Below are 13,743 nucleotides of genomic sequence, written 5' to 3' on the forward strand. Positions count from 1 at the left end.
GCAGAATCCCTCCTGATTAAGAGCTAATACCTTAAGTCACGGTGCCTCTGTGAGCATATATTCATACCTGCCTCTTTTCATTTTTAACCACTTTAGACACTTTTAAAAAAATGTGCTTTAAATAACTTTTTTTAAAAGGCGATGTGGGAGTACCCACTCTCATAACACTGTTTACTGCACCTTTAATTAAGTCTCCAAAAATGTGTACATAATACCTTTGTAGGACAACTAGAAAGTGATGTTTAAATTTGGATACATTAATACTGAGTTGCATGGTCTAGTTTTTACCAAGAAGAATGTCCCATTTTATTTGAAGTGATGAGTAATGAGTTTATCCCTTGAGTGAAAGGCATCTGACTTCTCTGGAGGGGACACGTCTAAGCACAGGGAGGGGTATATATTTTAGACCCACTGAAGGACCTTATCCACACAGGTGTCTTGGGCTCTCTCTACCGGGATTTACCTCAGGAACCACATGAATTTCCACGTCACTCTTGGGGGCTGACCTACCTGCCCGTGTCTTCCCTGGAGATAACTTAGAGCATGTGGATCTCCTGGGGGTGTTCAAAGCAGGGACCTCAAGCCAGCCATGTTAGTTCTACCTCAGGGCCTTTGCACTTGCAGTTCCCTCTACCTGGACTGTTCTTTCTCAAATCTTTTTGAGGCGTGGCTGACTCTCTCCCACTTGAGTTGCATCTTGAATGCCACCCCCTCTGAGAGGTCTTCCCGTGTCAGGGCTCCATGCCCCGCCACAGCCCACTCCTCATTGTCCTGATTTCTGTTGTCCATACCACTTCCAACTATTTGAAACGATCCCTGTTACAGTTTGCATGTTTATTATTTGTTTCCCTGCATGTAGAATATAAGGTCCATGAGAGTAGCTGAAGATCTCTGTGTAATAACACAGGAGGCTCCGGACTGCGTGCAGTCCAGTTGCTTTCCGGTTGAAGAGCTTATCTGTGTAGCATTGTGGTTTCGGCTCAGTGAGGAGAGGGCTTTTCGGTGCTTATTAGCAAGGAGGGAATGGGCCATGCTACAATAGTGTGGATTTGCCTCTTTTTGATATTTCCTGTAAATCGAATCATCTGATCAATGCCTTGTGTGTCTGGCTTAATGAGCATGAAGTTCTCAAGGTTCATCCATGTCCTAGTATGTGTCAGCCATTCATTCCTTTTTACAGCCGAATAATATTTCGCCATATGCATATACCACTCGTAATCCATCCATTCGTCAGTCGACGGACACTGGAGCTCTTTGCACCTTTGGGCTGTTATGAATAGTGCTGGCATTCACGTGCATGCATGGGTTTTTGTTTGACAGTCTGCAGTTATTTTGCATGGCATTGTGTAGCCTTGCCAGGCCGTTTGGTAATTTTGTTTAATTTACTGAAATACTGCCAAACTTCAGCACAGTGCTGCCCCATTTTATGTTTATCCCTGCATGGCACGAAGGTTCTGCACAGGCTCAGCAGCACTCCCCGGGCTCACCAATACTTATTTTCTGATTATTATTATTACTCCTCTTGCCATCCTAGTGGGTGTGAGGTGGTAACTCACGGTGGCTTTGATTTGGATTTTCTTCGGACTTTCTTAGTGACTCATGATGTTTAGTGTCTTTTCTTGTGCTCATCAGCCATTTTCTATTTTCCTTAGAGCGTGCCTTTATTTTTATGCTTATTTTCTTTGCACTGTTATTGTATGTGAACACTTCTCTCTCTTTCTGGACCATGAGCTGCCTCGTTTATTGATTTTTTTAAAAAAGATTGTATTTATTTATTTGAGAGAGAGTGCGCCCCAGTAGAGAGGAGAGCAGAGGGAGAGGGAGAAGCAGACTCCCCACTGATCAGGGAGCCTGACCTGGCAGGGCTCAATCCCAGGACCCTGGGAACAAGACCTGAGCTGAAGGCAGATGCTCAACCATTGGGCCACCCAGGTGCCGCAAGCTGCCTCGTTTGTAAAATGGGGCTAAGGCACTTCTCCAAAGAGAGATTGACTTTTGGAAATTAAAGCATTGTTGAAATCTTTGTTAATGTAAGTTTGAAATCTTGTCTTTTTTTTTTTTCTTGCCACTATCCCACTCTATTTTATTTTTAAGTAGGTTCCACACCCAGTGTGGAGCCCAATGCAGGGCTTGAACTCACAACCCTGAGATCAAGACCTGAGCTGAGATCAAGAGTCAGATGCTTCACCGACTGAGCCACCCAGGCACCCCTATCCCACTTTATTTTAAAATGCAGCCTGTAAACCTTGGGCTAATTTTCCAGATTGGCACATTTAATTCGGTTTTGATTTTCTGAATTTTGACCTCTGAGTCTAATCTGTCCTGTATGCCATGAATGTTTAGGTTTTAAACATACTTTAAGGTCCGTTTTTGTCTTAGCTAATACAATACCTAGGCAGTATTTGACTTTTTGCTGTTTCAGAGTAGGCGGTGGCTGTTGAAGTAATTTTCATTACAACAGGTTTTTTTGTTTTTTTTTTTTTCCTTTTCAGAAAAAGTTGCCTTTGACAACACTGGCTCAGTGTTTGATGGAGGGGTCAGCTATCCTGGGAGATGACACACTTCTCGGGTAGGTGACACCGTGTGTGGGTTTGCGTCGAGTCTAGGTAAGCCCCCATCCCTGGGAAGTGGGCCAGAAATTCTCAGGGATGCACTGAGGACACTTGAAGACTAGTTGGGGCTGGGATGGGAAAAAGAAAAGGTTTGCTGTTGAGAAAAATCAAAACCCCCGGCTCCAAAGTCATATTGGCTGCGCAGGGAGGCAACTCCCCGGGTGGAGAAATTAGCATAATAAACACAATAAACGGTTGAAGGACAAATGAAATCCCCAGGGCTGCAGCCGAAGTAAATGGGAAATCTCTCCATGTCAGATGTCAGAAATTACAGGATTCCCAGAACAACCCGGGCTGAGTTTGAGCTCACAATAAAAACAAACTAAAAATAGAATCGTCGTGAGGGAGGATTAGCAAGGCACGATCAGCAGGAGAAGCAGAGAGAACTAAAAATAATGCAGTAATATGGAAGAAAATAGGAAGTAATAGATATCAATATGTATGAAAGAGTTATGCTTAAAATGAAGCTTAAAAATTAGGTAAGGACAATGCGTGCTTTTGCAACACATATGCTAAAATTGGAACAGTAGACATTAGTATGGTCCCTGAGCATGGGTGACAGGCCAATGTGTGAAACACTCCATATTTTTAAGGAAAAAAAAAAATTCCTGTTGTAACTGTGTATGGTGACACGTTAACTAGACGTACCATGGTGCTCATTTCACAGTATATGCAAATGTTGAATCCTTCCATTGTACACCTAAAACAAATACAATGTTATATGTCACTTATAGACTTCAATTTAAAAGACAAAACAGTCCTTGAGCAAAGAACCAAATGATATGGAAAGAAAAAAAGAATAGACAGAATTAAAGAAAAACCAAATAGAACTTTTTTTAAAATTCAAATCATACTTATTATAATTTAAAGCCATGAGACCAGCTCTTGGCGAGGATTCAGAGAAAAAGGAACCCTCGTGTCCTGTTGGTGGGAATGCAGACTGATGCGGCCACTGTGGGAAACAGTATGGGGGTTCCTCAGAAAGTTAAAAATAGACTTAACCATATGATCCAGCAATTGCATTACTGGGTATGTACTCAAAGAAGACAAAAACACTAATTCAAAAGCGTATATGCACTCCTTTGTTTATATTGCAGCATTATTTATTATAGCAAAGATATAGAAGTAGCCCCAGTGTCCATTTATTGATAAAATGAATGGACAAAGAAGATGTGGGGTGTATGAGTGTGTCTGCCTGTGTATGTATAAGAGTATTTATATATAATGGAATAGTACTCAGCCATAAAAAAGAATGAGATCTTGTCACTTGTGACGATAAAGATGGACCCAGTGGATATTATGCTAAGTGAAATAAATCAGAGAAAGACGAATACCATATGATTTCACTTATACATGGACTCTGAAAAACAAATGAACAAACAAAAACAGAAACAGACCTATGAATACAGAGAACAAACTGATGGTGGCCAGAGGGGAGGGGTATGGGGGGGTGGGCAAAATGGGGGGAGCAGAGTGGGAGGTTCAGGATTCCAGCTATGAAACAAGTCAAGGGCATGGAAGGTGCAGCATAGGGAATTTAAAAAAAAACAAAACAAAAAAAAACGAGATAAACTGAAATTGCACACCAATAAAGAATTGGTGAGCTTGCAAACAGATGGGAAGTTGCCACCAAGAACGAGCAGAGTTATTTACAAGGGATGGGGAGGTGGCATTTGGAAATGGACAAGCATGGATGATAGAATGCAGACCTGTGTCTGGGAGCTGTTCCCCAAGAAGAGAATGAGGACAAGGGGAAATTACGGTGGAACTTTTATTTTCTAGATTTAAAAAAAAAACAAACAAACCCTAAATCTTTAGATTGAAGAAGCACAAAATATGCTAATTGAGGTCAACAGAAAGAAATCTATCCCCGGATGCACGATAGGAAGACTACAGATTATTAACAAAAAAAAAAAAAGAAATTTAAAATCAAGCAGAGGAAAAGATGATTGCATGTAAAAGAGCAATTCAAGGGGCGCCTGGGTGGCTCAGTCGGTTGAGCATCCAACTCTTGATTTCAGCTCAGGTCATGATCTCAGGGTCATGAGATCGAGCCCTGCATTGGGCTCTGTGCTCAGCGGGGAGTCTGCTTAGGATTCTCTCTCCCTCTTCCTCTCCCCCTCCTGCTCGCTTGCTCGAACTCTCTCTCTCTTAGTCAATCTTTTAAAAGAAAGAGAGTAATTCAGTTGATAGCAGACTGCTTATTCATCAACCAAAATAAATGTGAGGCAGTAATGGAGGAATCCCTTCAAGTATTGAGTGAAAATATAAGAAACCTAGATTCTATGATGAACTTAACCATTACATAAGAATAAAGGGAAAATAAAGATAGTGCAGGCAAAGATTTAGGAAAAATTACTACTCGCATATTCTCACTGTAAGAACTAGTTAAGGTGTACGAAACAGGTTACATACAGAAGGAAGGAATGACATGCAAGTAGCCAGATAGCATAAAAAATTGAGTGAGTGCCGTGCAGGGGATGGAAATTCTCTTTCTCTCTACCTGTCTGAGGTTCCTTGAGTGGGGCCCTGCAAATTAAATTGATCAACAGAGGAAAGCATGCACATTTTATTAACATGTGCAGTGCATACACGGCAGAACTCGGTGATGAGTAACTCAAAGGCAGGTTCGAACTCGGGCTTAGGTAGCACTTTTTACAAAAGAACAATTTTGAGGGAAGTAACAAGGCAAAGGAGAAGAAATTTGAGTTCCTAGGGTGGCAGATATATGGGGGAGCAAATGGAAGATAAGGCTTATTAGTCAGGTTTATATGTAGGTTCCTGTGATGCCTTTCTGGGTTCATGTCTGGCTGATAAGGCTCTGGAGTTGTGTTTGGTGATTGACTTCTGTCCTTCCAGGTAGGGGGGGAGGACGACAGCTTTACAGTCCGTGTCTTGCTTTTAGGGCAAAGAGGGGGAGGGCAGAGATCTCTTCTGTATCTGCTTCTCGACTGCCTTCAGCTCAAAATAATCCTTATGCCCAAGCAGCATTTTGGGGATGGCATATTCTGCTACCTTTTGGTGTAAAGAAATACAAATAAGCATTGAATTAAAACATTAATTTGTGTGTGTGGGGGGGTAAAGCAAAGTGAAACAAAAATACCAGAAAATAATAGCATGGAACATTAGGAAGGCGATCAGTGTTTCAAGGTCTTTAACTCTTTGAAAGATAAGGTGTTGCATTTTCATGTAAAGTGTGTGTATTAGAAAAGCAAGAGGAACCACAAGAGGAATAGAATGTGGCACTTCAAAATTAGTAACAGGATGTAAAGGGAAGTAAATAAAATAGAAAAAAAAAAAAAAACCACACCCTAGAAGGGTCTAAAAGAGCAAAAAGCAAGGAAAGAGAAAACAAAGTAAAGGTATAAGAGCTCTATATCTGCAGTCATAAGAGATGGAATAAACTCGACGGCTCATAATATAGAGCACCACAGGTGGAGAAACATGCACGCTGTTTCTGAGATTTGCCTAAAGCATGGGGACACAGGAAGGTTGGAGGTGAAGGGATGAAGAACACCCAGGTAAAAATGACAGACTGAGCACAAACATCGAATTTTGTTCCCTTCCCAAATCCACTACGATGAAGGGATTTTTTTTTTTTCTTAAAAGACGTGAACCCAGAAAGGCATGAAAAACAGGAGAGGAAACAAAATTTTGTGAGCTGTGAAGCTTAGGATGGACTGATAACTCACTGGGCAGGTCTCAGAAAGTGGACTCTGGAGCCAGAAGTAGGATATGCAGACAGCCAATGTCATTTACATCCTGAAATGCTTGCAGGCTCAGGGGTGGTGGCCCCAGGGATCTCTAGAATGGTGAGTGGGTCTTTGGGGGCTGGGAGGTGATCCAAGTTATGAGTGTGTGTTGAAAGCTAGCTTAGTACCACTTGGGTGGCTCAAACCCAGCCCTTATCCACAGCTCTGGGAGACCCTCATCTCCTCACCCCCAGCCCCAGCAGAAAAGTCTGGAGCTTTATTCTCTGGAGGGTGTAAAGCAGAGTGTCCCCAGACTGCGGACACCATGTAAGGGTATCACACATTAAAGTGACTAATGCCTACTGGATGCTGAGATCCTGCATCTCTCTCCCCCCACCCATGCGACCCCCAGGTCTTTCCTCTCTAGGCAGGAAAGCAAGAAGAGCCTTCTCTGGCAAATGTGACCAGCCCAACGGGAATGAACTAAAGACCCAAAGATACTGGAGGGGGCAATGCTTGAACAAATGGCCCAGCTCAGCCATCCTATAGATAAGCTTGCAGCCGATGAGCTTTACTCACATACTCCAAGCTGTTGAGTCCCCACTCTTAAATATAGACAGGCGTCCAAGCTCACCAGACTTTGAAGGAAGTCTAACTTGCAGCCTACATACCAAAACAGTAGGGGAAGAGAAAATATAACTCGGAAGAAATAGATATTGCATGGGAAGGAGATTTCAGGAAAACACATGCTTACATTGTCAAGTGCTAAGAGAAAATAATGCGTCCATGAATGAAAGCCAGTATGTTTTCCAATTATATCTCAATGAAAAAAGAATTAAAAAACCCAGGATGTCAATAAAAAAATGCTATGGGAAAGAAATACTCTGAGGTCGAGAGCAAGCTCATGGAAACAAAGAGTACATTTTCAGTGGCAAGTTTGGAAGATAAAGTCAAAGAAATTCAGAGAAGAGAAGACAACCATGACACGAAAAATAGAAAAGTTGGAAGATTAGAGGACCAATCCAGGAAGCTGTAGGCCTGAATAACTTATATTATTAAAATATAAGAATAACAGTAGTAATAAAGTAATCCAGAAGAGTTTTCCAGAACAGAGGACATGAGTTCCTATATTGAAAGGGCACACTGAGCTCCTGATACCATAGAAAAAGTTGAACCTGTGCCCAGGCTCACCACTAGGGAAGACTAGTGACAAGTACAGAGATTCTACAACCTTCTGGAGGAAAAAAAATGGTCACATAGAAAGGCTCAGAAATCTGAATGCTTCCAGACTTGCCAAACGCAACAATGGAAGCAAGGAGATTGCTGTGGAATGCCTTCAAAATTCTGAAGGAATATGATGCGCAGCATAGAATTCAATATCCTGCCTAGCTATCAATCAACGTGAGGGTAGAGGGGAATGTCATGACGTGCAAGGTCTCAAAAATTGGCTTCCTGCACACTCTTTCTCAGGCAGCTAAGGCAAGGTGTGCTCTACAATGGAGTGACCAAGAAAGAGGTAGACACAAGATATGGGAAATAAGATCTATCTGGCATAGGACAGAGGGAGAGAAAAATCCCAGGAAATGGGGAAGGAAGTGTGCAGGAAGACAGCTGTGCCAAGGGATCGAAGGAAAAGTCAATCCGGGTTGACACGGGTCCAGGAGAGATGAATTCAAGATGGAATTCATTCACATCAAGTGTGGTTCAGTATCTTAGACAAAATAGTGGTGGAGGATTTGGGGTTCAGTCAGGTCTATAGAAAAACTAAACAAGCAAACCAAAGCAAGACAATTATTAACTCTATAGAGAGGACAAATGTATGGGAAAGACCAGTGATCACGATATCCTACCCAGCCAAACTCTAAATGGCACATGGGATCAAAATGTAGTGCAAATACTAAAGGTCCACTGATATAAATAAATGCGGGGAGGGCAGATGTAAAGATCACCAAATTCTCATTTTCCAGAGTAGACTGTCAATAGCCAATGCTTAAAAAAAAAAAAAAAAAAAGATTAACAAGTAACATCAGGAGCATGGAGGTAAGTAATAGACAAATCAAATAAAAGACACCATTAAAAAAGGAACAAAGAGAAGCCCACGACCTGGAAGTTGAAATTTCCAGCAGATCGGAAAAAGAATTTGAATGCCTTCTACATCCACACCCATATTTTTAAGTATATATAAAGAACTCCTACAAATGGATCCAAATAAATAGATCCTGGTACCCAAACAGTCAACGAATGTGAACAAGCACATCCTACAAGAGGGATCTTGAAATGGCCCAAAAGACGAAAAGGCACTCAGTCTCACCAGTAGCCAAGAAATGCAAATTAAAACCAGGATGAGGTAATATTTGGCATCCACCAGTTTGGCAGAAATTAAACGCCTTACCAGTACCGAGGCTTGGCAAGAGTGTAGAGCATTGGGAACTCTCATTTGCACTGGTGAGGGCGAAGTTAGTGTTATCACTTTGGAGAACAAGTATCTAGTAAGGTTAAGGGGATGCATATCTCCTCTCCTTTGCACAGAAAAATTGTCACCTGCAAACAGAGACCGTACACGCATACAACAGCCCTGTTGGGGTAGGGAAGGACATGATGACCCTCTTGATTAAGGGAAGGCTTAATAAATGGTGAGATGAAATTCCATGCACCAGAATGATTTAATTCTGCGTGTATCAAGGTGCGTAAGCCCCAAAGATAATGATGCATGAACAAAGCAAGCAGGAGGGATAGGTTCAGTGTAAAACCATGGATGTGAACTTGTTTAGGTCAGGCATCGGTATTCTATATTGTATGTGAACGCTTATATATGTCATAAAAGTGTAAACAGAAGAACAGGAAAGATACATACTAACTTTGGAATCAGTGGCCTCTTCTACTTTTATTGATTTGTAAAAACTTTTTACATGCGTTTCAGTTAGCCTGGTACCATGTAAAAGGAGGACTGCCTGGATACCCATATACCCAGTTGGGGAATTAACGTCTTTGAAATAACGTATCTTCTCATCTAGGAATATAGCATAGGTCTTCTGTTATTTGCTTATTATGAGTACACTTTTGTAATGGTTTTTCCATTCCAATTTTCCACTGGATAATTGTTCCTTCTATACAAGGTAAGTTGTCATGGGCTTAGGAGAAGGAGTTCTTTTTTTAGAAGAGCCTCCTGAAATTGAGTTTTGGGGGATGAGTTGAAAGATGTTGGTCTGTTTGTGCGTCGGTTGTAGTTCATTTTCCAGTGTTCAGGGGACATAGAAGCATCTGGGTCTTACAGGCCTGTACATTCAGCATGTAGGAGTCTTTTCTCCCTACGTCTCTCTCTCTCATATTTCCCTACGTGTTACCTTTACTCCAGGCACGTGGTAGATACTTTGCATCATTTAAAAAATGGATAATTTTAGAAATCAAAATGAACAGAACAAGTTGGGCAGCTTGGATACAGGGACCTCTTGCTCTGTGGGGTATTTAGCATGGTTTTCTCCTCCCGTTGCAGGAAGATGCTGAAACTCTGCGGAGAGACAGAGGACAAGCTGGCTCAGGAGCTGATCCACTTTGAGCTGCAGGTGGAGAGAGACGTGATCGAGCCCCTGTTTTTGCTGGCCGAGGTAAGCCGCACGCATGAGGCCACACCGCCCGGTGACCCTGTTCTTCATCAGGAATTATCACTGCCCGTCCGCCTGGTCTGGATTCCCCAATGTGGCAGCCCTTCCCGCTGCCTGTCGGTCCTCTCTCCCACCCACACTCTTCTCCCCTGGTGTTCCAGTGGGGACAGGAACAAAGCTAGCTCCCAACGTCCTTCCCCACCAGAGCCTGCACACTATACCAACCCTGCCCTCCACCCATCTCCCGTCTTCTGGAAAAGGAATGGCAGCCCCCAATCTCAGGAGGAGACTGTCTGTAGGGCCATTGGCACCTTATGTGTACATGCATCCCTTCTCTTTCATTTAATTCGATTTTATTATTTTTTACTTTAATTCCAGTGTAGTTCACACACAGCATTCTGTGAGTTTCAAGTGCACAATATAGCAAATCAACAGTTCTATACCTTCCGCAGTGCTCGTTGCGATAAGTGCACTCTTCATCCCCTTCATCTTTGGATCTTAAAGGATACAAAATAAAACCATTTGGGTACAAAGACACCTTGATGTCCACGTGACAATTTGGCTAGCTTCAACCAAGTGAAATTGTGTCAAGTAAGAATGGAAATGGTTGGGGATTTTATGTGCCTTGAGCCCTTGACTTCCCACCAGTTGCCCTGAATTGGCCATCTAGGACTGCCCCAGCCCCGTCCCATGGAACTGCAGATGCTCTGTGTCTGCACGGTTTGCTATCCACTAGCCACCTGGGAGCTAGTAAGCTCTTGAAACGTGCTTAGTGTCACTGAGGAACTACCTTTTAAATTTTATTTAATTTTTGTTCATTCGAATTTAAAACGCTGTAGCCACAGGAAGCTAGAGGCTACCATATTGGATGGCATTGCCCTAGACCAGGCCTGGTTTCCTTCCTGGACTGCCCCCAGCACCTCCCCATCCCCTGGTGCAATTTCTGTCACAGAATGGACAGGCAAATCATTAACCAGAGTGCCTAAAAGTTTTCAAGGAGAAAATCCTATATATGGTGGTTTGACAGAGATCAGCTCTAGACTCCTCAGATGCTGTCCTCTTATAGGCTGTTGCCCAGCCAAGTGCATGTGTGAGAGGCCCTTTGCTCTTCGGAAAGGTGGCCTGGGGTCTCGGGCAAAGCCTGAAGCAAACCCAAAGGACGCGCTTGACCTGGGTGCTGAGACTCGCTTGTACCAACCAGATGTCCCCAGTCTCCCTCCAGCTTTGCTTATAGGCTCCGTGGTGCCTGGAGGAACCCGGGGCCACTTCTTCTCTTCCCTATCAGATATGGTTCCCCTCCATACGTTACTCACCCCTGCTCCGAAGACCTTCCTCACGGTTCTCCCTTCTATATAAAAGCCACGGCCTGAGATGATTTTTGGTTTCAATATAGTCAGTTTTCCCTTTTAAATTCGCACTTCCTGCCCCTCTTTGGTTGAGCCCCGGGCCCAGAGTCCCACACTGGGATGTTCAGTGAAGTCATTTTTAGAAATAAAAATGTAAAAAGAGCATCCACATACAACCAACCACTATGGAAGAACTTGTCATAGCCGAACAGAGCTGTGGTAATGTTTATTGGGTATTTATTTGGGGGGGGGAGGTCTTACTTTATTTCTATAAAAATACATCCTGATTGCATTCCCCCATCAGCTCTCAAGCCTCCTGAGACTAGTCGTGCTGCTGTCTGTTTTGAATTAGGTCTGTGTGCCAGCTTGTTCTGCTTTTCTCCCCACGCATGGCCCTTGTGCCGTGGACAGAGCTGGGATGGAGTCCGAGTTTGCTGGCTGAGGCGGGGGCAAGAATGAGGCCGGGCATAATAAGTGAGCAGAGGAGTGCAGAGTCCCATAAGAGGGTCGGGGTGATGGAGGGCCTGGCAGGTGTCCAGTGAAGAAAGAGCAGCGGTTAGCTCAGGCAAGAGAATTGAGGGTTTCCTCTGGAAATGAGGACTGGGAGGCCTCCAGCCCACTTAAGAATTCATCTGGAGCTTCAGTCTGACTCTGTCCTGTAACCACAGGTGGAAATCCCAAACATTCAGAAGCAGAGGAAACACTTAGCAAAGCTGGTGCTGGACATGGATTCTTCACGAACAAGGTACAGAAGCGTTTCTTTGCTTTCCTTTTTGCTTCTTGGAAAAGTGATTGTATTTGGGGGGTGGGGAGGGGTTTGTGGGTAGAGGCATTTGTTGAGTGTGTTTTCATTCTCTTAAGGTTTTCTTAATACCCCGACGTGGCAGGCACTGGAGGTGAGCGTCGTGAGTCAGAGATTTGGGGTCCCCGCTCTCATGGGGGCTGTAGCCCAGTGTGGGAGACGGAGACCCTAGATAGGCCAGTGAACACATAGCGATTTCAGGAGTCTGTAAGTCCTGTGAAGAAGGTAGCATGGTGCAGTTTTAGAAGAGAGTGATGGAGAAAGGGAGGCTACAACATTAGGTAGGCTGAAACAGGGAAGGCTTCTTAGAGATGACACTTGATCTGGGACCTAAATGACAAGAAGGAGGCAGCCATGCAGAGAATGGGCACAGGACATTGGGTCCATGACAGCAGGAACAGCATGTGCAAAGGCCCTGAGGCAGAGGGTGAGGGGAAGATCAGGCTGCCATATTCAGGGTACAGCACCAAGGCGGCGTGGCCGGGGTAAGAGCCAAGGGGGGCATAGTAGGAGCTGAGCTCAAAGAGGCAGGGTGGGTGAGGTGTTGTGTCTAAAGAAGGGGGAAATTTCTGGTTCTGGGACCTGCCCACCTTTTCCTGAAGCCAGTGGTATGTAGCTCTTCTTTCTGTAGCCATCCTCTGAACCTGAGGCCAGTAGGAGGGAAGCAGCATTCTAGCTGTGCTGCTCTCCTCCTGCAGTGTCTCTCAGAAGCCTCTGGAAAGTGCCTGTTACAGCAGGGGGGCTCCAGAGGCCCTGAGATGCCATTGACTCTGACCGCCATATGTCCTGATGGTGGGTATACAGCTTCCTAATTCTCACAGTGGTGTGTGCACCTAACTCTGCAACTGGAAGGAACGCAGGTTCCTGAAGATTAATATGGAAGGAACATTTTGGTGCTACCAGAGGCCCTTTGCAGGTCAATTTTAATCCTCTCCTTACCTCTTTTTAATTTTCTTGAGGAAAAGAAACAAAACCAGAAAATACTGATCTACTCGGGCTGAGAGATGTAGTATAGGGTCCTGAAGCCGGAGTCCGAGGTGAGGTGGTGAGATCCAAGGTCACCTGTTTTCGAGACCTGTGAGCTTGGTCAAGTCAGTCAACCTCCCAGAGTTGCAGTTCCGTCACGTGCGCGTAGGTAGTAAAACCGTTCATGAGTTGACGGGAGGAGGTTGTGTTGAGTGTTGGTTGAGATCACGTTTGTCACAGTGCTTCCCAAGTGCTAGTTGGGACCCTGGAATTCTGCATCTGGACCAATACGAAGTGTGGGGCGGTCCTCCCAAGACCAGAAATAGAACAAGTTAGAACAGCAGGGAAACAAAGATGTCTTTCGTTAATTTAGTGTTTCCCAAACTTCAGTCCACCTGACCAGTTTTGGACATCTGAACCCACGCATCTCGAAAAAAGTCGGTCCGCTTCTTCAAGATGAATCCGTTCAAAAAATGTTAGAGCCCTACCACACATCGAAAGGCACTACCCTTTGCTGTAAATGCCAGGTAGACACAGAAGTGAACGGGACAAAAGCAAAGCCAGTGATGTTAAATTTTACATCCTGTTGCCTATGGAAGGCTGTGATCCCGAAGCTCATCTCCTTCTGTTAAGAAGGAAGAGGAGGAGGAAAGTTGTCAAAGTTTTTCCGACCCAGGTCTGAGGCTCTCTCCTTAGCGCTTGTGGAGGAAGACCGAGCAGGCT

General features: G+C 44.1%; 1 protein-coding gene and 1 non-coding gene across 7 annotated transcripts in view; both read left to right on the top strand.

The window, feature by feature from the left end:
- The window catches only part of ARHGAP44 (Rho GTPase activating protein 44), a 160,853-nt gene that overhangs the window by 98,209 nt on the left and 48,901 nt on the right, over positions 1-13,743 (top strand). For all 6 annotated transcript variants that reach the window (XM_036067681.2, XM_036067682.2, XM_036067685.2 and 3 more), the window contains exons 4-6: positions 2,493-2,569; positions 9,798-9,909; positions 11,921-11,997. In XM_036067681.2, the coding sequence (XP_035923574.1) occupies positions 2,493-2,569; positions 9,798-9,909; positions 11,921-11,997 (266 nt within the window). The remainder of the gene's footprint in view (positions 1-2,492; positions 2,570-9,797; positions 9,910-11,920; positions 11,998-13,743) is intronic.
- On the top strand, positions 3,105-3,202 carry LOC118519948 (U6 spliceosomal RNA). Its single transcript, XR_004909436.2, has one exon. It is a non-coding gene; the product is annotated as a U6 spliceosomal RNA (small nuclear RNA).

Source organism: Halichoerus grypus, chromosome 2, assembly GCF_964656455.1.
Source record: "Halichoerus grypus chromosome 2, mHalGry1.hap1.1, whole genome shotgun sequence".
NCBI lineage: Eukaryota > Metazoa > Chordata > Mammalia > Carnivora > Phocidae > Halichoerus > Halichoerus grypus.